This window comes from Jaculus jaculus, chromosome 19, assembly GCF_020740685.1.
Source record: "Jaculus jaculus isolate mJacJac1 chromosome 19, mJacJac1.mat.Y.cur, whole genome shotgun sequence".
In the NCBI taxonomy this organism is placed as follows: Eukaryota; Metazoa; Chordata; class Mammalia; order Rodentia; family Dipodidae; genus Jaculus; species Jaculus jaculus.
In genome coordinates, this window is record NC_059120.1 from 17733510 (window position 1) to 17756359 (window position 22850).

At 46.0% G+C, this 22850-nt stretch overlaps 1 protein-coding gene across 2 annotated transcripts in view; it reads right to left on the reverse strand.

Annotated features, from left to right (window-relative positions):
* Kyat3 (kynurenine aminotransferase 3) overlaps window positions 1-22850 on the reverse strand; it is a 66776-nt gene that overhangs the window by 18122 nt on the left and 25804 nt on the right. For both annotated transcript variants that reach the window (XM_045138438.1, XM_045138439.1), the window contains 4 exons: window positions 18888-18974; window positions 17985-18110; window positions 17780-17900; window positions 2844-2920 (listed from right to left, as the gene is read on the reverse strand). In XM_045138438.1, the coding sequence (XP_044994373.1) occupies window positions 2844-2920; window positions 17780-17900; window positions 17985-18110; window positions 18888-18974 (411 nt within the window). The remainder of the gene's footprint in view (window positions 1-2843; window positions 2921-17779; window positions 17901-17984; window positions 18111-18887; window positions 18975-22850) is intronic.

The following is a 22850-nucleotide window of genomic DNA, read 5'->3' on the forward strand; positions in this document are numbered from 1 at the left end:
TAATATACAGTATGTGAACATTCTTTGTAAAGAATTAGCTATCACTTATAATATGAAACATTTTAGTGAAATGTTATTTTTTATGTAAATATATTTATTATATTAATATATAATATATATATTTTTAATATACATACATATATAGTTTATTTGTGAAGAGGGAGAGAATGGGTGGAATGGGGGGGGCCAGGACCTCTTGCCACTGTAAACGAACTCCAGACACATGTACCACTTTGTGCATCTGGCTTTACATGGGCGCTGGGGAATTGGACTTAGGCTAGTAGGCTTTGCAAGTAAATGCATTTAACCACTGAGCAATCTCCTCACCCCATGGTTAGATGTTTTGTTTTTTTTTGAGGTAGGGTCTCACTCTGGCCCAGGCTGACCCAGAAATCACTATGTAGTCTCAGGGTGGCCTTGAACTCATGGTGATCCTCCTCCCTCTGCCTCCCGAATGCTGGGATTAAAGACGTGTGCCACCACGCCCGGCTCCCATGGTCAGATTTTGAAAGGGATGACCTAAGTGTAAGAGCCGGGAACTTCCGGGTGAGATGGCGCATACTAGCCATGCCAACGCAGCCTGGGGAGGGAAATAAAGGAAACACAGCAAAACGCACTCTTCTACTGAAAAGTGAAGGTGTATAAGTTATTATCAACTACAGCAGAGAAGCAGGAGAGACCAAGATCTTCTGGAAAGGAGGAAACTGGCCCTGATGTGCGAGCCTGCCCGGCAGGGGGCGCAGTTGAGGGGCTTTTCCACTCTCATCAGCCTCCTCGCAAGGCAAGAAACCTGGAAGGGAAGAGACCAGCGACCAGCTGAGCAGTTCCAGGAGGAGTCCAGCACCCTGCCACAAACCTCTGGAGAACTCATTCACCTCTGGTTGCCCGGCACGGAGGGGGACCAAGGTGGGCACTCAGCATTGAGGAGATTGGAAGCCACCTCAAAAGGTAACAGGGCCTGCTTACACAAAGCCAGATATGTGGGCCTGCCTTGGAAGTGCTAATCTCTCTTTCTATGTCAGGAAAGGTTATGTCTTACATTTGAATGATATATTCTTGGTTGACTTTATCCTTCTCAAATAAGCTGTATTTTGGTGTTGACTACTGTTGCCTTTGACATTTCCTGATTTTTTTAGGACCTTTGTCTTTTTCTTAAATCACTACTGGGAGAAAGGACTGACTGACCCTAGACTAGAAATCGCAGCTTCCCAGTTAATAGAATAAGGGTGTGGGCAACGCAGCCCCTTAGGGACTTTGATTATCTGTTTACTTTAATCCCCACGCTTGTATAAATACCCTGTGCTGGTTTCAGTTGAACGTCTATGTTGCTCAGTTAAATTTTAGAATTTGCCATTAATTTGCTACATCCAGTCTACCATGATCCTTGAATAGCAGACAAACTCAACACCTCGGGTCACTTCTGCTGTTTCTCTTAGAGCTACACCTGGCACCTTAAGCTTCTACTCTGAAGATAAAGTCAGATTTACATGGCTAAGAACTCTGTAGATAACTAGAAAATCCAAACCTGAAATTAGCTCAAGATGCAAGAATCTCTATATTAAAATACAAGAAATACAAAAAATCAAGACAATAAAATCCCACCAAGAATTATAAATCCATCAGAACTGACCTCTAGTGAGACTGCTTTAGATAAAATGCCTGACAAAGATTTCAAAAAAATAATTATACCTATTCTCAAAGAAATCAAAAGAACCAAAGAAGAAAACCAACTCCTGAAGGAATTCCAAGAGAACAGGAAACCAACTTAATGAAATAAGTAAGACAATACAAAACATGAGTATGGAAATAAAAATAATAAAAGAGTAAATCGAATAGAAAAGTCTATAGAAAGTCTCACCAATAGAAAGGAGAGGACAGAATATCTAAAGTAGAAGACCGGGTGGCAGAGCTAATACAGTCCAACAAAGAGGAAGAAAAAGTAATAGGAAGGTATGAATGAGAATTTCAAGACATTCAGGATACTATGCAGAGATCAAACATAAGACTTCACAGCATAGTAGGAGAAGAAATTCACTCCAAAGGTGTAACAGGTATTTTCAACAAACTCATTGAAGAAAACTTCCCACAAGTAGAGAAAGTGATGCCAGTACAGGTATGGGAAGTCACATACAAAGGCAAGCCCATCAGGATCACAGCAGATCACTCGACACAAACTTTTAAAGCCAGAACGTCTTGGAGTATTCCAAGTTCTGAAAGTAGAGTCTGTGTTCACCAAGTACATATGCATTTAAGACACAAAATACAGAAACTAATACTCGGGCCCATTTTTTTCCCCCACAGCTCTTCTTCTGTTTCCCCCCCCCCCTCAATTTTTATTAACATTTTCCATGATTATAAAAAATATCCCATGGTAATACCCTTCCGCCCCCCACTTTCCCCTTTGAAACTCCATTCTCCATCATATCCCCTCCCCATCTCAATCAGTCTCTCTTTGGTTTTGATGTCATCATCTTTTCCTCCTCTTATGATGGTCTTGTGTAGGTAGTGTCAGACACTGTGAGGTCATGAATATCCAGGCCATTGTATGTCTGGGGGGAGCACGTTGTAAGGAGTCCTACCCTTCCTTTGGCTCTTACATTCTTTCTGCCACCTCTTTTGCATTAGACCTTGAGCCTTGGAAGGTGTGATCGAGATGTTACTCAGTACTCCAGTCACTTCTTTCCAGGACTATGATACCTTCTGAGTCATCCCAAGGTCACTGCTCAGGCCTATTTTTAAGCAATTACTTTCTCTGGTGGGGGACAAAACTGAGGATTGATCCAAAGGGCCTCACACACGCTCTGCATTCGTCTGAAGTCACTCGGAAACCCTGGTCCTCTTACCTTCCAGCCGGTTACACTATAGGTCTTGCCAGCACTTCCTATTGTAACTGTTCTGTCCCACATACCTGGGAAGGTGGCTGAAAAGACAAGAAAAAAAAGGGGGGCAAGTAATCACTTTTCAATTAAGTTGCATTTAATATGATGCAAAACACAAGACAGCCGGGCATGGTGGCACATACCTTTGATCTCCAGCACTGGAGAGTCAGAGATAGGAAGATCACTGTGAGTTCAAAGCCACCCTGAGACTACATAGTGAATTCCAGGTCAGCCTGGGCTAGAGTGAGACCATACCTTGGAAAACAAAAAATTTTTTTAAAATGCTGGGTTTAAAGGTGTGCACTACCACATCTGGCAAAAAGAGAGAGAGAGAATGGGCACACCAGGGCCTCTAGTCTCTGCAAACAAACTCCAGATGCATGTGCCACTTTGTACATCTGGCTTTACATGGGTACTGGGGAACTGAACTCTGGTCATTAGGCTTTATAGACAAGCACCTTAACCACTGAACCATCCCTCCAGCCTGCATGAGGGACATTTTATACTCAAACCACAACAGAAACACTGGCCAGGGTTTCAGCGCTGAGCGTCAAAGTTGGGGTGGGGCACTTTAAACAGCAGAATAACCATGTAAAGGGCGCTGCTCACAGTCCGCGCTGAAACAGGAAAGACAGCACTGCCAGTTCCATTTCACCTGGGAAGGTACATGCAGGTGGACTCAAACTTTCTGGCCCTCTTCGTATGTGTTGTGTGCGTGTGCGCGTGTGGAGGCCCGAGGGAGACGGTGTTTCCCTCTATAGGTTTCTATCCTATTTTATTTATTGTTTTATTTCAGACAGTGAGAGAGAAAGAGACAGATAAAAATGGGTACACCAGGGCCTCCACCCATTACAAATAAACTCCAGACAAATGCATCACCTTGTTCATCTGGCTTTACCTGGGTTCTGGGGAACTGAACCTGGGTCCTTTGACTTTGCCAGCAAATGCCTTAACTGCTAAGCCATATCTCTGGCCCTATTTATTTGTTTTAAAAAATTGTATTTATTTATTTGGAAGCAGAAGAGAGAGAAAGAGAGGAGACAGACAGAATGGGCATACCAGGACCACTAGCTCCTGCAAGTGGACTCTAGATGCAATGGCTTAGTGGTTAAGGTGTTTGCCTGTGAAGCCAAAGGACCCAGGTTTGATTCCCAAGGGCCCATGTAAAGCCAGATGCACAAGGCGGCACATGTGTCTGAAGTTCATTTACAGTGGCTGAAGGCCCTATCATGCCTATCTCATTCTCTCTCTCCCTCTTTCTATCTTTCTCTCTCTCCCAAATAAATAAAATAAAAATCAAAAAGATTAAAAAAATAATAGCTTTTAAATATTTTATCTATTTATTTGCAAGCATAGAGAGAAGAGAGAAAGAGAAGGTGGGGGAAAGAAAAAGGGCATGGCAGGGCCTCCAACTGCTGCAAACAAACTCCAGATGCATGCACCACCCAATGCATCTGGCTTTATGTGGGTACTGGGGAATCACACCCAGGTCTTTAGGCTATGCAGACAAGTGCCTTAACCACTGAACCATCTCTCCAGCCCTCCATCTTATTTATTGAAACAGTGCCTTTCCATGAACCCACAGCTCACTGATTTGGCTAGACTATCTAGCCAGCAAGTCCTAGGGACCATCCCGTCTCTACCCCCTTAGTGCTGGGGAGTACAGGTACTTGCCACAGTACCTGGCATTCACGGGTTCTGGGGACCTGAGTTTAGGTCCTCATGCTGGCATGGCCATTTTACCCACTAAGCCATCTCCACAGCCCTCAGCCGCTCTCTGAACGAACCACCATGGGTACTGATTGTGTGGGTATAAATAAAGGAGCTGGGATCATTTTCAAATATAAAATTTATAAGCAATCATTATCCCATTTGCTTGCCAAATCTCTATTAGGAACCATCTACCCGGGAAGAGGCGCTAAGCTGGGTCTAGAGAAAAGAAAGCATGAGGTGCACGTCTGTCCTCGAAGAGCTGAATGCCTGGAGGGGAATGAGACCCAGAAGGCAATGGGACAGGTGGTGGGATTCGTGTTGGGCGAGCAGCGGGAGTGATAGGTGCTAATGTGGTGAAGGGTGAAGGGAACCTTCCCACACCCAGTGATGCTTGGGCTCAGGGTTCTACGACCGCACTGGCCTTGACCAGGCAGACAAGTGGGGGAACAGATATTTTGGGCTAAGGGAATTCAACAACCAAGTCCTGGAGGGGTAAAATACAAGCATTTGTCCAGTTATCTTGACATTGGTAGTGAGGGCATTACTACTCCAAGAGTCTTCTGAGAATGCTACCTACAACATTGGCTTTGGGATTCTTTAAATAGTGTGGCTGTGAAGGTCTTACCATGTAACGTCATAACTTGTGTTTCTTTGGGGGAGGGTGGTTTCAAGGTAGGATCTTGCTTAAGCTCAGGCTGAGTTGGAATTCACTATGTAGTCTTAGGGTGGTCCTAAAATCACAGTGATCCTTCTACCTTTGCCTCCTGAGTGCTGGGGTTAAAGGCGTGTATCACCGCGCCTGGCTTTAACCTCATATTTTTTTTAACAGATTCTTTTAAAAAATATATTTTATTTATTTATTTGAGAGAGAGAGAGACAGAGACAGATTGGGCGCTCAAGGGCCCGCAGCCACTGCAAAGGAACTCCAGATGTGTGCTCCCCCTTGTGCATCTGGCTTACGTGGGTCCTAGAGAATTGAACTGGAATCCTTTGGCTTTGTAGGCAAATGCCTTAACTGCCAAGCCGCCTCTCTGGCCCTCATACTTCTTTTGTTTTTTTTTTTTTTTTTGAGGTAGGGTTTCACTATATCCCAGACTGACAAGGAGCTCACAAGGTAGTCCCAGGCTGGCCTGGAACTCATGGCAATCCTCCTACTTCTGCCTCTCAAGTGCTAGGATTAAAGGCGTGTGCCACCACACCTGGCCTAACTCATAGCTTTTTCCATTTGTTTTTAGAGGTAGTAGGAGGGTGTTGTATTGTTCTGAGAATGCTGGTGTACTCAAAAGGAAAGTGAGGTCTCATTTTTGGGGGTTCTGAGCTGCTGCTTCTTCTTCTTTTTTTTTTTTTTTGGTTTTTCGAGGTAGGGTCTCACTCTAGCTCAGGCTGAACTGGAATTTACTCTGCAGTCTCAGGGTGGCCTCAAACTCACAGCAATCCTCCTACCTCTGCCTCCCGAGTGCTGGGATTACAGGTGTCTGAGCTTCTATTTTTTTTAATCTGCTCAGAAGAAAACAAGTGTCTGCTAATATGTAATATACCTAAAGAACTTTTTAAAAATTTGGGGCTGAAGGGATGGCTTAGTGGTTAAGGTGTTTGCCTGCAAAGCCAAGGGACCCAGGTTTGATTCCCCAGGACACATGTTAGCTAGATGCACAAGGGGGCGCACACGTCTAGAGTTTGTTTGCAGTGGCTGGAGGCCCTGGCACGCCCATTCTCTCTCTCTTTCTCTGTCAAATAATTAAATAAATAAAAATAAAATATTAAAAAAACAAATTTCTAAAAAATAATGTAAATAATACCTAGAAGTTCATGTCACATCAAGCTGGGAGATTTGAGCAGCCACAGAAGCTACCGTGTAAAGACAGGCAAAAGAGAGGAAGTTCCGGATGTGAATATGTTAATTTATAGGCAAAACCAAAACCAAAAATCAAAACAAAGCATAAAACCAGGGCTGGAGAGATGGCTTAGCAGTTAAGGCACTTGCCTGCAAAGTCAAAGGAACCAGGTTCAATTCCCTAGGACCCACATCAGCCAGATGATGCACAAGGTGATGCATGCATCTGGAGTCCATTTGCAGTGGTTGAAGACCCTGCTGCACTCATTCTCTCCCTCTATCCTGCCTCTCCCTGTTTCTCTCTCCCCCTCTCTCAAATAAATAAATAAATAAAGCAAAATGAAACAACTGTCCACAAACAAAGCAAAACCAGACTTAGAAACTATTCCTGCTGTATGGTAATTTTAGGTATCAGTTATGTGAAAAAGGCCCTTGCGTCAGGGTTAAGGCGGATGATAGGTTAAGGGCTGGTGGAGGGATAATTCAGTCAGTCAAGTGTTTGCCTTGCAAGCATGAGGACCTGAATTTTATCCCCAGAACCCACACAAAAATGCAAGCCTGTGTTTCTAAAGCCAGTGCTGGTTGCCAGCCAGTCCAGCCTAACAGGTGAGTTCAAGGCCAGTATTTGATCTGAGAACAAATTAAAAGAGAGAGACAGAGAGAGACAGAGTGCACTCTCTGGGCTTCCCAACCACTCTAGAACCCCAAGTTTTGGTGAGAACCCCCCGACTACTACTCCCACATGGGCTCTTCACCCCACCCTGCCCTCCATGTGGCAGGAGCTCTTTGCACTTTTTTTTCCTTTCCTCTCTTTTTATGGTTTTTCCAGGCCTACACATAGGCCCTCCGAAAACATGGGCGTATTAATTTTCCTTCCCTTGGTTCTGTATTTCCTTCAATATATATAATTTAATAGTTAAAAAAAACAAAACAAAACAACAAGCCGGGGGTGGTGGCGCACACCTTTAATCCCAGCACTCGGGAGGCAGAGGTAGGAGGATCACTGTGAGTTTGAGGGCACCTGAGGCTACATAGTTAATTCCAGGTCAGACTGGATCAGAGTGAAACCCTACCTCGAAAAACCGAAAACCAAAAGGGCCGGAGAGATGGCTTAGCTAGCAGTTAAGGTGCTTGTCTGCAAAGCCTAAAGACCCAGGTTCAATTCCCCAGTACCCATGTAAACCAGATGCACATGGTGGCTGGTGGCCCTGGTGTGCTCATTCTCTCTCTGCCTCTTTCAAATAAAAAAATAAAATAAAAATACCTTATCTAAAACAACTAAAAAATTATTTTTTTTTTTTTTTGTTTTTTTGAAGTAGGATCTTACTCTAGTCCAGGCTGGCCTTGAACTCACTTTGTTGTAGTCCCAGAACTGGCCTTGAACTCACAGCAATCCTCCTACCTCTGACTTCCGAGTGCTGGATGAGACAAGAAAGAACAACACAGGCCAAAGACTGATGCTTGGGAAATTCAGCAGAACACTGAGGAGGGAAAGCAATGAAAGACAGGAAGAATCAAAGCATGAAATTTAGGGACTGGAGGGAAGGGATTAAATGCACGCGCCACCACACCTGGCATGACTCAGGAAATTTTTTGGAAGAGGAGGGCAGAAAGATTGTAAGAGCCACAGGCTGGGACATCATGCCCATCATTGCCTCCCTCCAAAAAACTGACTGCTGCGCCCACTGCACAACCCACAATCCCAGGAGGAATACCTGCAACCTCACTGAGGTGGTTCCCCAGCGGAATGGGCGCAGGGATGAGGGAAAAGAGGGCACCAAGACATGATGTATCTATACAAAACATGTTAGTAATAATAAATTTTAAAAGGGGGTGAGTGTTGTTCCTGATGAGCAATGCTTGAGGTTGTCCTCTGGCTTCCAAATGCATGCGCACATACACATTACCATTAAAATGTCAAGGTCAGGAACACTGGGGAAGAGAAAGAAGCACGCTTGCATTTGGGATCTGTGGCAGCCAAGCTAACTAGGTAAGAGGAAAGACAGGACAGGGCTCTGGGGAAAACAAAGACAGTCTTGGCGGTCACCCAAGGAATGTCTCCCAAGCAACATTGGCACGGCACCCTTGTCTTTTCCCCCAGACAGCTTCTCAACCTTAAAGAAAAAAAATTTATTTTATTTTATTTATTTGAGAGACAGAGAAAGAGAATGGATTGCCAGAGCCTCCAGCCACTGCAAATGAACTCCAGATGCATGTGCCACCATGTGCATCTGGCTTAAGTGGGTCCTGGGAAGTTGAACCTGGGTCCTTAGGCTTCATAGGCAAGCGTCTTAACTGCTAAGCCATCTCTCCAGCCCCATAAAGCATCTCAACTTTACTAGTATTTGTACCTTAATACATACTCTTGTACTGAATTGTAACAGACTGGCTTGCAGATATAGATGGTGTCTAAAAAAGCCTCCCCCATGCAGTTTTTTTGTTTATTTGTTTGTTTTGAGGTAGGATTTCACTCTAGCCCAGGCTGGCCTGGAATTCACTATGGAGTCTCAGGGTGGCCTTGAACTCACGGCGATCCTCCTACCTCTGCCTCCCAAGTGCTAGGATTAAAGGCATGTGCCATCATGCCCGGCTAGGCCAGAGTTTTTAAGTGCATATACTAGCCAGGTGGCACTCCCCTTTAATCTGAACATTCGGGAGGCAGAGTTTGGAGGATCACTATGAGTTCAAGGTCACCCTGAAACTACATAGTGAATTCCAGGTCAGCCTGGCCGCCAGCGAGATCCTACCTCAAAAAAGTACAGAAATGGATAAGTGCACACACTAGAGGTGGGCCTTGGCTTGCTCTCCAGTGTGGAGTGTGCATTTTCTGCTTCTGCTTACCCGCTCGCTGCAAAGAAACTGGCTACTTGCTGCACCTGTGCCCGGGCTGTGACTTCTTTTCTCCTGGGAGCACAAGAACCGAGTCCGCAGCTGCAGCTGGGATCGGAAGGAATCCGAGAAGACGCATCTCCTCATCCAGGGTCTGAGCTTCTCCTTCATGACAAATAATGTTTCACTTAGCCACAGCACCTCTACTGTGACTCATGGGTGAGTGGCTGAGGCGTTAACAGGGAGCTATGATGAAGAGGGCTGCACCAGGGCAAAGTGCCTGTGTGGCAGCCTGAAGATGGCATTAATTTCATGATATATGGCTGGAAAGCCTCACTGTGTTACATGAGAAAGCCGCCCTCACACTGCAAATGGATGACAGGGCCATTTTGCATCTTCCATGTAACAGACCATTGTGACAGCAAACTGATGTGTCCATGCAAGCAAGCTGCAATTTCTTTTTCTGTTTTGTTTTTAAAAATATTTTTGGGCTGGAGAGATGGCTTAGCGGTTAAGCGCTTGCCTGTGAAGCCTAAGGACCCCGGTTCGAGGCTCGGTTCCCCAGGTCCCACGTTAGCCAGATGCACAAGGGGGCGCATGCGTCTGGAGTTCGTTTGCAGAGGCTGGAAGCCCTGGCGCGCCCATTCTCTCTCTCTCCCTCTATCTGTCTTTCTCTCTGTGTCTGTCGCTCTCAAATAAATAAATAAATAAAAATTAAAAAAAAATTTTTTATCCTTATTTATTTGAGAGAGAGAGAAAGAATGAACACGTCGGGGCCTCTAGTCACTACAAACAAACTCCAGATGCATACTGGGGAATCAAATCTAGGTCCTTAGGCTTTGCAGGCAAGTACCTTAACCACTAAACAATCTTTTTCCAGCTGCCAACCCCCCCCCCCCACCGCCAACCTTCTTTTTGCTTTCTTAAAAAAAATTTACAGTGGCAAGAGGCCTTGGCATGTTCTCTCTCTCTCTGCCTTTCTCAAATAAATAATTATTTTTTGAGGTAAGGTCCCACTCTAGCCCAGGCTGACCTGGAATTCACTATGTAGTCTTAGGGTGGCCTTGAACTTACGGTGATCCTCCTACCTCTGCCTTCCGAGTGCTGGGATTAAAGGTGTGAGCCACCACACCCGGCTTCATAATTTTAAATACATAATTTAATACATAATTTAAAAAAAATTTTAGTTCATTTTTATTTATTTATTTGAGAGTGACAGAGAGAGAGAAGCAGATAGAGAGACAGAGAGAGAATGGGCACGCCAGGGCCTCCAGCCCCTGCCAATGAACTCCAGACGCATGCGCCCCCTTGTGCATCTGGCTAACGTGGGTCCTGGGGAATCGAGCCTCGAACTGGGGTCCTTAGGCTTCACAGGCAAGTGCTTAACCACTAAGCCATCTCTCTAGCCCATAAATACATAATTTTTAAAGAACATTTTTTTTATTTACTTGAGAGAGCGAGGGAGGCAGATAAGAGAGAGAAACACAATGGCTTCCAGACACTACAAACTCCAGATGCATACACCACTGTGCATCTGGCTTAACGTGGGTACAGAGGAATTGAACCCAAGTTGTTAGGCTTTGCAGGCAAGAGCCTTAACTGCTAAGTCATTTCTTTTTGCTTTTTTGAGGTCGGGTCTCACTCTAGCCCAGGCTGACCTGGAATTCACTATGTAGTCTCAGGGTGGCCTCAAACTCATGCCGATCCACCGACCTCTGCTTCCTGAGTGCTGGGATTAAAGGTGTGCGCCATCATGCCTGTAAATTGCCAAACATTTAATTGTGCTTATTGGTCGGAGGGTCAATTGGACAATGACTGCAATCATGTTACGACCAATAGAATGAGTGACAGGGGCTCTGTCGCAGCACGGACACAATGACACTCTGCTGCTCAGGTAATGTCTTGCCCTGTAAATCCTTCTGTCTCTGTTCACATACTTGCTCAGAAATAACTTACTGTCCTCCATGGACACAGCTGCTGCCCAAATTTTGATAACTAAAAATGAAACCATGATACCCATATATTAATGATACTCTCTCTAATTTTGTTTAGAGAAGCCTCTCTTTTCAGGTGGTGGCTGATCACTGGGCTGACTCAAAAGGCAACAGAGTGATGAGAAGAAGTGACCGAGGGATGTTCAGCACTGAGACATCTCTGTCACACCTTTCGAAGCTCAGGATCCATTGTGGAAGAGGTGGTGGAAAGAATGCAAGAGCCAATGGAAGGGTAGGACTGCTTGCAATGCAATCTGCAAGACATAAAATGCCTTTGATATCCATGGCCTCACAGTGCCTGGCACTACCTATACAAGATCCTCATAATAGGAGAAAAAGATGTTGATATCATAATAAAAGAGAAATTAATTGAGAGGAGGAGGTAATATGATGGAAGGTGGATTTGTGAGGGGGAAAATGGTAGTGGGGAGAGAATTATCATGGTTTACTATATATAAGTATGGAATCTGTCAACAAAACAGTCTTAAAAATCTTGGGCTGGAAGGATGGTTTAGCCCTCAAGGTGCTTGCCTGCAAAGCCAAAGGACCCAGGTTCGATTCCCCAGGACCCACATAGGCCAGATGCACAAGGGTGGTACAAGAATCTGGAGTTCTTTTGCAGCGGCTGAATGCCCTGGTGCACCCATTCTCTCCCTGTCTCTCTCTCAAGTAAATAAAATGAATTAAAAACAACTTTTTTTAAAAAAAGTAATAATCTTGCCAGGTGTGGTGGTGCACATCTGGAAGCCCTGGTAGAAGTAGAGTACTGCCATGAGTTGGAGGCCAGCCTGCGACTCCATAGCGAATTCCAGGTCAGCCTGGGCTAGAGCAAGACCTTATGTTGAAAAAACAAAAAAAAATCATAATCTAATCCTTATCATATCTGAATACAACTTTACCTATCTCCCAGTAGGGCCTCTTGTATGTCTCACAGATGCTCAAACTTAGCCACGTTGACAACACGCACCACCTCCGGGCAAGTCTGCACGTTGCCGGGGAAGCCAGGCTGGAGATCCCAGAATCCTCTCCTCCTCAGATGCTGCGTTCTAGCGCTGCTGTTTCCATTCTGTGCAGCCCAGACTGGCCTCGAACTTACGGTGTCCCTGCCTCAGCCTCGGGAGGGCGGGAGCTGCACGTGGGTGTCACCACGCCCGGCTACCGTTTCTGCTTCTACAAAGCCTGATGTCTCTTCTCTACTGCGGGAGCACAAGATTTGCTTCCGACCCTTGTCTGAACCTGGCACTTTTTTATTTATTTATTTATTTTAAAAGGAAGGTCGCTGCGAGCTGGCTCAGTGGGTACAGTGCTTGCTATTCAACATGACGACATGTGTTCAATCCCAGCATCCATTTAGAAGCTAAGTGTGGCCGGGCATGGTGGCGCATGCCTTTAATCTCAGCACTCGGGAGGCAGAGGTAGGAGGATCACCGTGAGTTTGAGGCCACCCTGAGAACACAGGGTGAATTCCAGGTCAGCCTGAGCTACAGTGAGACCCTACCTCAAGAAACCAAAAAACCAAAACAAAAAACCAAAAAAACCTGCGATGGCGTGTGCCTGTCATCCCTGCCTTGGGGAGGCAGAGACAGGAGGACCCCTGGGGCTTTCTGGATACCTAGTCTAGCTGAGTCAGTGAGCTGTGAGTTCAATGAGAGAGTCAAAAAATAACGTGGAGGGCTGGAGAGATGGCCTAGTGGTTAAGCGCTTGCCTGTGAAGCCTGAGGACCCTGGTTCGAGGCTCCATTCCCCAGGACCTATGTTAGCCAGATGCACAAGGGGGTGCATGCGTCTGGAGTTCATTTGCAGTGACTGGAGGCCCTGGCGCACCCATTCTCTCTCTCTGTCCCTCTTTCTCTCTCTATCAGTCACTCTCAAATAAATAAATAAAAATAAACAACAACAACAAAAATAAGGTGGAGAAGCCTGCATGGTGGGGCACGCCTTTACTCCTAGCACTTGGGAGGCAGAGGTAGGAGGACTGCTAAGAGTTTGAGGCCACATACATAATGAATTCCAAGTCAGCCTGAGCTACAATGAGACCTATCTCCAAAAACAAAACAGAGCCTGGCGTGGTGGTGCACACCTTTTTTTTTTATTTTTAGTTTTTTGAAGTAGGGTCTCACTCTGGCCCAGGCTGACTTGGAATTAACTATGTAGTTTCAGGGTAGCCTTGAACTCAAGGCAATCCTCCTACCTCTGCCTCCCTAATGCTGGGATTAAAGGCGTGTACCATCATGCCTGGCTCTGGTGCACACTTTTTTTTCTTTAAGTTTTCGAGGTAGGGTCTCACTCTAGTTCAGGTTGACCTGGAATTCACTATGTAGTCTCAGGCTGGCCTTGAACTCACGGTGATCCCCCTACCTCTGCCTCCCGAGTGCTGGGATTAAAGGCATGCACTACCACGCCTGGCTCTGGTGCACACTTTTAATCTCAGCACTTGGGAGGCAGAGGTAGACTACACAGTTAATTCTAGGTCAGCCTGGACCAGTGAGACCCTACCTCGAAAAAAAAAATTAATTAATTTCAATTTTCTTCTACATAATTTTATTAAAACTTTTTAGCTTCTGCTATTCATCTGATACTGAATGCCATGGATAATAAAATAAAACAGGATTTAGTAAATGAATATTAATAGCCAAGCCAAAAAGTACTTCATATGTGTTTGCTGCGGTAGCTTTTATTTTTTAAATTTACTTTATCTTATTTATTTAAGAGAGAGAGAGAGAGAGAGAGAGAGGGAGCGAGAGAGAGATAAAGAAAGACAGAATGGGCGTGCCAGGGCCTCCAACCACACTGCAAATGAACTCTAGATGCTTGCGCCCCCTTATGCAGCTGGCTTACGTGGGTCCTGGGGAATAGAACCTGGGTCCTTAGGTTTAGCAGGAAAGCACCTTAACCGCTAAGCCATCTCTCCAGCCCTTGCAATAGCTTTTTGCTGCAGACAGGGATGAACGGGATTGTGGCTCTTCCATTTTCTTCCAATGTTGGGCATCCTGTCCGGGTGTGTGTGTTGGGGGGGCTTCTAATTTCATCATGCCCTGGCTCAGGGTGCAGGGCACTATGGTTGCTAGCTGTCTTGTTAGCTAAGTTTCAAAAGCACTGACTTCTAAAACAAGGGTCATACATACATACATACATACATACATACATACATATGTACGTACGTACTACATACATATATACTTCCCCAGCCTTGCTGGTGCCAGTCACAACCACACACTGTTACAGATCAAACCACATGTTTTCCTCGGTGGAGCTCAATTTACTTTTCATGCCTCCTTCTCTCACTGCACGCTAGCTTATCTGATAGGCATTTTATTTTCATTCCTCTGCCTACCCCATTCCACCGTTAGTCCACTGACTTCTCTGATCCCTTCAAGCTTGCGCCTCTCCCTCCACCTCTATAGACACAGCACACCACTGCAGTGATTCTGACACATGCAACCACTGTTCAGGTACATGAGCAGCAACTTGTTAAGATGTACTTTTCTACCACAGTATCTCACCACCCCCCACCCCAAGGTAGGGCCTCACTCTAGCCCAGGCTGACATGGAATTCACTCTGTAGTCTCAGGGTAGCCTTGAACTCACAGTGATTCTCCTTCCTCTGCCTCCCAAGTGCTGGGATTAAAGGTATGGGCCACGTGCCCAGAAGAGAGAGAGAATGGGTGCCCCAGGGCCTTTCGCTGTTGCAAAGGGACTCCAGATATGTGTGCCACCTTGTGTATCTGGCTTTACAGTACCTACTGGGGAACTGAGCTCTGGTCGTTAGGCTTTACAAGCAAGCGCCTTAACCTGAGGCATCTCCCTAGCCTACCACAGTATCTTTATTTATTTATTTTTTTTTGAGCATATAAGCTGAATTTATTAACTTTAGGAACAACAATTTAAAAGGTGGAAAAGGGGGCTGGAGGGATGGCTTAGTGGTTAAGGCGTTTGCCTCCAAGGCCAAAGGACCCAGGCTTGAGTCCCCAGGACCCACGTCAGCCAGATGCACAGGGGGCTCACGTGTCTGGAGCTCGTTTGCAGTGGCTGGAGGCCCTGGTATGCCTCTCTCCTCTCTCTTTCCCTCTTTCTCTGTCAAATAAATAAAAATAAAACATTCGAAAGGGAGGAAAGGGTCTCACATTATAGGTATTGAACAAAACGAAGATCAGTGGCCGCACAGCCAGTGGACACACGTACAAGCTCACAGAGCTGGCGTGTATGTAAATCAGGCATCATACCACAGTCTCACGTGTTTCCCAGACATGACAGCAGATTAATTCAAACCAGCTCTATTAACTCTATTTATACTTCCATCTGAAATTAATATTTGAACGGAACACATGGCTCACACAGCACTGGTTTTCTACTGACGTTTAAGAATCTACCTGGTAAGACGGGGCACGGTGGCACACGCCTGTCATCCCAGCAGATTTGAGGCCAGCCTGATCTACCTAGTGAGTGCCAGGCCAGTCAAGGCTATACAGTAAAACCTTGTATCAAAAGAATAAAGTAAAAATTCACCATGCCCAGTGGCGCACACCTTTAATCCCAGCACTCAGGAAGCAGAGGTAGGAGGATCACTGTGAGTTCGAGGCCACCCTGGGACTCCATAGTGCATTCCAGGTTAGCCTGGACTAGAGTGAGACCCTACCTCAAAACAATAAAAAAATTCACCAGGGGATGCTTAGACCTAGGCAAATATTAGAATTTATAGTAATTTTACCATTTACAAACTTCAAGATAATACTGGGTGATTCCCCCCTGCCAAAGTATAAACAGGTAAAATTAAGAGCACACACAGTAAAAATCTCTCCAAGTTAAGAGGCATGTCATGCACAAATGGATCAAGTCTCAACAGTACCCACTCGCACATAAAAATGAGAAGAAACACAACTTTCAGGGGAGCCAGCTTCAGTCCTGGCTTAACCCTTCGCAGGAGTAAGGTCTTAGACGGCTCCTTGTGTTCAAAGATGCTTTGAGAAGTTGTAACACGATCTTAGCTGCTACCTAGGAAGCCTGTTCGAGAATCTGCCCATATCAACCAGACAGTGAGTAAAGTGTGACTCGAGAGACGGCATGACACGGCATCAGCCGACGACCAGGCCACCAGCAGTCGGCGCAGATCATCCCTCGGTTCCTAGTGACTCTAAGTGAGAAGGTCCTTGTGCTCAAACGCCTTGTCTGAGACAGGAGATACCATGACACGGTGCCGGGCGACAGGGGAAACACAGCCTGTCTACTACTGACACCAGACTAGGATTTAGATATGCCCTGGACTGACCTTAAAGCTAACTAAAGAGCATTTCAAATTCATTCAAACAAACAAAACTTACAAAACAAAAAGTTGGTCAATATTAATCTGCTTAAGTCACTAAGTAAATTTTGAATGGGCTACCACCAGAGGTAAACAGAATACTCAGGATTTTGTATGGAAAACAACAAATCAGCCTTTCCCCCTGACCATGCAGTTTTATTTACAAACTAGTTACGTGAACTTTGAACCCTGCTTTGAAGTAGTAAGGCTGGTGTCTCAACTGCCTGTGGAACTGACGATGTTCAATCCCGTCTACCCCAGTATCTTTAAATCATCCGTCCCTTGTCCTTTCACATTTCCTATTCATTTATTTTCCACGGACCTTTTAGCCCCTGCTATGTGTAAGAATCTAGTGTGAGGGCTAGAGAGAGGGCTCAGTGGTTGAAGGCGCTTGCTTGTAAAGGCCTGTTGGCCTGGGATTCAACTCCCTCATACACACCTAAAAGGCAGATGCACAAAGTGGTGCATGCATCTACAGTCTGTCTTGCCAAGAGGACCTGACGTGCTCATTCTCTCTTTCAAATAAATAGACATATGTTAATAAGAGAATCTAGTGTGGAAAATGGGGAGACAAACGCAATCATCTCTTCCCCCCTGAGCTTTAGTAGTATAACACACAGATTCAGATTTTACTATGGAGGGAAAAACAAAACAGAAAATGCCACACACAGGTCATGAAAAGTGACACCAGAACAAAGACCCTCGGGGAGCCGCGTGGGGATTGGAGGCAAAGGAAGGGCAGGCACAAAGATTCAAAGGTTGTCACCCACCTTTGCTTCTCTAGTTGAAAGTATGGGGTGCCTCAGATAATACCACAGCATTTGAGAGGCAGCCAATACAAATGGCAAAATCCTAGGCCAGAACTCAGTAGCCACAGCACACTGTTCCTAGCACTTCTGCCAACGTGACATTTTGGTAACGGCTCAGTCTCGGTCTTACAGACCAGGAGAGAACAGATTCTGGTTTAGAGGCCAAAGATACAAGCACAAGAACTGCACGGCCGGCTTCCCAGCTTCATGAGATCCAAAATCTCGTCGTGAGTTTGGGCTGTCTGTCCATCAGCTGCTATTTAATGCCCTGAGCCGCGACCCACCCAGAGACTATTTTTAGGCGTCCATGCAGATACCCATTAGAGGGACAATGTTTAAGCTGGCCTGGGATCCTTTCCAAATCAGTCGTCACGCACATGCCCAAATGCATTTAGGTGGTGACTCTATGTCATAACCAGTACCTATTTTTACGTGCTTGTTTCCGGTGTACACAAGCCACTCGTACACCTCGTCACTGATGCAGAGCGTGTCGTGTTTGATGCAGAGGTCAGCGATGAGCCGCAGCTCCTCTTCGGAGTACACCTGCACGTGGAGAGAAAGAGCCGGCGCTTACTCCACACGCGAGCGGGCAGGAGGCTGAAGCCGAGCGCAGAAAGCCTTGCTTACCTTGCCAATGGGGTTATGTGGGGTGTTCAGTATAATGGCTTTGGTTTTGGAATTAAATTTACTTGCCAGTTCTTGAGGGTCTAGTGTCCAGTCGGAACTAGACCATTTTGTGCCGTCTGTATGTCTCTAGGCATGAAGAACAAAGACGTGACTTAGACAAATTCACTTATGATTGCTGTCTTACAAATAGGCTAATAATTAAGAAAGACAACAGCACAGGTAACCGAGTAAATGACGAGTAAGTAACATAAACATGAACAAGTAGGCTTTCATTCAACCTTGAGGACCCAGGGGTACCTGCTTCTCAGGCACACCCCTGTTAAACGGATCAGTGAACCCTGTCAACACAACGGCTGCTATTCCTTCCCAGGAGCTGGCAGTGACCATGGGGAACGTGTGATGTGTAAGACTCATAGAACGTTCTGTGATTCACCTTAGATAGTGCATTAATTACTTTTGAAAAGGCTTAGACACCTCTCTAGTGACAAAGTAATTGGTACTTGAAAAAAAAAATTACTGGGGCTGGGGAGGCGGCGTAGTGGACAAAATGCTTGTCAAGCGAACACAAGGACCAGAGCTTGGATCCAGCATCATGCGAGCTGGCCATGGTGATGCCTGCCTGCCACCCCAGTGCAGGAGGGCAGGACCAGGAGGACCCCTAGGGCTTGTTGGCTGCCTTGTCTAACTGAGTCAGTGTATTCTAGATGCAGCGTAAGACTGTGTCTCAAAACATAAGGTAGACAGCACTTGAGGAAGACATCCTACGTCAGCCTCTGGCTTTCACATGCCCAGATGTGCGGTGTGCCACACCATCATGAACACACACACATGAACGCATGCGACACACACACGTGAAGAAGCAAAATCATATTCCTAAAACCTGTGGATGAAGTGGGGACTTACGGATCTGAGGGGAATGAAAACGGGTGTCGCTCCAGCCATTCTCACCATGGGCTCATAGCAGTCATAAAAAGGCACCATTATTATGACCTGAAATAAAAGAAGCAAGACTACAACTTAGCAGTCATCTGTTTCGTAACTGGGTGCCTCTAATGTGTGAGGCACTCCGCGACATGCTGAGATGGAACTGAAAAGAAAGGTCTACTGCCCCAAGCTCTTGTTTATCTGCCAGAGTTGAAGACCTCAATGCGGAAGACATCACAGGCTGCGGCTACAGACACCGAGAGACCATGCTGGGACGGACAGGAAAAGCGTGCCTTCCACCTAGTCCTCCCGGTGCTGGAAAGTGCTGCAGGAGACCCTGCAAGCTATGAAACCAACCAGCCAGGCAAGAAGCGTCACCTGTGCAACAGTGGCACACAGCCTTGTGTGGGTAACCACCTGTCTCACACTGGCTAGGAGGCCTGCTTAATGGGAGAGAGCTTATACCTCGTACAGGGAAGCAACTTAGACTCCTATGGATATGACGGTCATAAACTCCACACAGAAGCTCCCACTGCTCTTTGGGGTATACACATCAAAAAAGTCTCTCGGGCTGGAGAGATGGCTTAGTGGTTAAGCACTTGCCTGTGAAGCCTAAGGACCCCGGTTCGAGGCTCGGTTCCCCAGGTCCCACGTTAGCCAGATGCACAAGGGGGCGCACGCGTCTGGAGTTCGTTTGCAGAGGCTGGAAGCCCTGGCGCGCCCATTCTCTCTCTCTCCCTCTATCTGTCTTTCTCTCTGTGTCTGTCGCTCTCAAATAAATAAATTAAAAAAAAAAAGTCTCTCAAGTAACTATGTTTATCCCCTTTATTACAAACTGCTCTCACTCTTGGTTGGAGAATCTTTTTTTTTTGAGGTGGGTCTCACTCTAGTCCAAACTGACCTGGAATTCACTGTGTAGTCTCAGGGTGGCCTTGAATTCATGGTGATCCTACCTCTGTCTGCCTGTGCTGGGATTAAAGGTGTGTGCCACCATACTCAGTGAGAATCTGTTTTATTTCATAGATGGTAGAGAAACTTAGGGAGATCCAAGATCTATGAACACGACAAGAAAAGATAGCCACTTGCCCACTATAAGATGTGTCACCTCTGCCACATCTGCTGGGGCCCAAGAGACATTGCAGAGGAAGCTGCAATTTTAAACACAAGTAAGTGCTCTCACTGCTAGCCTGACAACCAACTCCAGGGAGATGGCGACAGACACTGCAGTCACTCAAAACTCATCCAAGCAGAAATCCAAGGCTATAGATAACACAACACTAAATCAGATAAGGATCAGGAAGCAGTGTGGAAGAGGGGGTGGAAAGATTGTAGGAGCCACGGGATGGGAAGGAGTATCCTGAGGCATGGTTTCCCTTCCCAAGAGAGACTGACTGAGGCCTTCATGACTTCACAGTGAATGCCAATCACCCCACTGCGGAGGGCCTTCAATGGAATGAGGAGAGGGAAGAGAGAATATAAGAGCACAGCTTTAGGTCTGGAGAGATGGCTCAGTAGTTAAGGCACTCACCTGCAAACCTAACAACCTGAGTTCAATTCCTCAATACCCAAGTCAAGCCAGATACACAAAGTGGTGCATGCATCTGGAGTTTGTTTGCAGTGGCTGGAGGCTATGGTGCCACCATTCTGTCTGTCCTTCTTTGATCTCTCTCTGCTTACAAATAAATAAATTAATTTTTTTTTTCAACTCAGAGAAAAAGAAAAAAAGGAAGACCTGATGATGGTCTGAATGTACAATGTCCTCTACAGGCTCATGGGCCTGTGCACATGGTCCCTAGTCGGTGGTGCAGTTTGGGGAGCTCGAGGAGCCTTGCTGGAAGAAGCCATGGGGGAGGGCCTTGAGGTGTTCCAGTGCAGCACTACCCGGGCTCTTTAGCGCTTCTTCCTCCCTGCTCTGATGTGATGGTGTGACGCTGGCTGCTCCTGCTGTGCTTCTTCCCACCGTGACATTAATGTCCCTGGAAACTGTAAGCTGGAATAAACTCTTTCCTTCCAGAAGCTGCTTCTGGTTGAGCTTTTGTTTTTTGTTTTTTTTTTTGTCCCAGCAAAGAGACAGTAATTTATACAGCTTGGCATTCACAGGGTCGAGGACACAAGACCTTGGATATGAATGTGTCCAGGGAGTTGAGTTGAAGTTATCCATCTCTTGGGAAGGTCTATGGATGGGCTGACATCAAGGGCACTTGATATTGCAAAACCTTGTGTGTGTGTGTGTGTGTGTGTGTGTGTGTGTGTGTGTGTGTGTCGGTCAGAGATTGACACCAGGCACCGACCTCAATCACTCTCCATTTTTAATACATTAAATTTTTTTGTTTATTTTTATTTATTTCAGAGCAAGAGAGAGAGAGAGAAAGAGGCAGACAGATAGAGAAGGGGCGTGCCAGGGCCTCTAGGCACTGCAAAGGAACTCCAGATGCATGCGCCCCCTTGTGCATCTGGCTAACATGGGTCCTGAGGAATCAAGCCTCGAATCAAGGTCCTTAGGCTTCACAGGCAAGCGCTTAACCACAAAGCCATCTCCCTAGCCCTAATATTTTTTTAATTTTTAAAAGTTATTTATTTGAGAGAGAAAGAAAGAATGGGTGAGCCAGGTCCTCCAGCCACTGCAAATGAACTCCAGATGCATGTGCCACTTTAAGCATATGGCTTACATGGGTCCTGGGGAATCACATTGAGGTCCTTTGACTTTGCAGGCAAAGGCCTTAACCACTAAACCATCTCTCCAGTCCCACTCTCCATTTTTAAAGACAGGGTTCCTCACTTGAACTCAGAGCTCACTGATTTAGGGAAATCTAGCTAGCCAGCTCACCCTGGGGTCTTTCCTAAATCTGTCTCCCAGATGTTGGAATTACAGGTGCTTGCTGCAGTGCCTAGTATTTATGTGGGTTCTGGAGATGTGAACTCAAGACCTCATGCTTACATGGCAAGCACTTTTCTCACTGAGATATCTCCCCAGCCCTCATCCTGTAAAATCTTTTCAGTGTGTATGGAGAGTTAAATAGGGAGAGGGGGTATACAACTTATCATATCAAAGAGAGTCTAACCAAAACCATTCTTATATTTCGAGCTGGAGAAATGGCTTAGCGGTTAAGGACCCAAGTTTGGTTCCCCAGTACCCATATAAGCCAGAAGCACAAGGTGGGGCATGTGTCTGGAGTTTGTTTGTAGTGGCTAGAGGCCTTGGCATGCCCATTCTCTCTTTCCCCCAATAAATAAATAAACAAAAATATTAGAAATATATATCAAGGTATGAAACAATGTAGGATATACATGATGTATCAGAAAGTGAAAGGATCAGGATTTGTGTGTGTGTGTGTGTGTGTGAGAGAGAGAGAGAGAGAGAGAGAGAGAGAGAGAGAGAGAGAGAGAGAGAGAGAAATGAGAATGGGTGGGCCAGGGCCTTTCAGCCACTGGGAATGAACTCCAGACGCATGCGCTCCCTTGTGGGAATGCATGGCACTGCATGCTTGCATCCCTGTTATGTCTGGCTATACGTGGGACCTGGAGATTCAAACAGCAGTTATTAGGCTTTGCAGGCAAATGCCTTAAGCACTAAGCCATCTCTTCAGCTCCTAGGATCAGGATTTTAAGGAAACAGAACACTGAAAATCCTCTGGCACGGAACACTGATCTACAGGCACTATTGCGATAAGTTTTTCTCCCTCTAGAAGCACACTGCGACGTCCTGACTGCAGGGGCAGCATGAGGGCGCTTGTTCTGGTCTGATGTGCAGCTCCCACTCAGGCCCCCGGCACTCGGTGCGAGTCTTCTTCTTAGTCCTTGGGTGTTCCAGGCCCTTCACTCCTCCAGCTCTCTTCCAATCACTCCCGGCTGTAGTTTCGGGTGAGTAGCTGCTCCAGCTAATGTACCACTCGCCCTCTCCACCCCCAATCTGCTAGCCTAACTTAGTGCCCCTGACTTGCT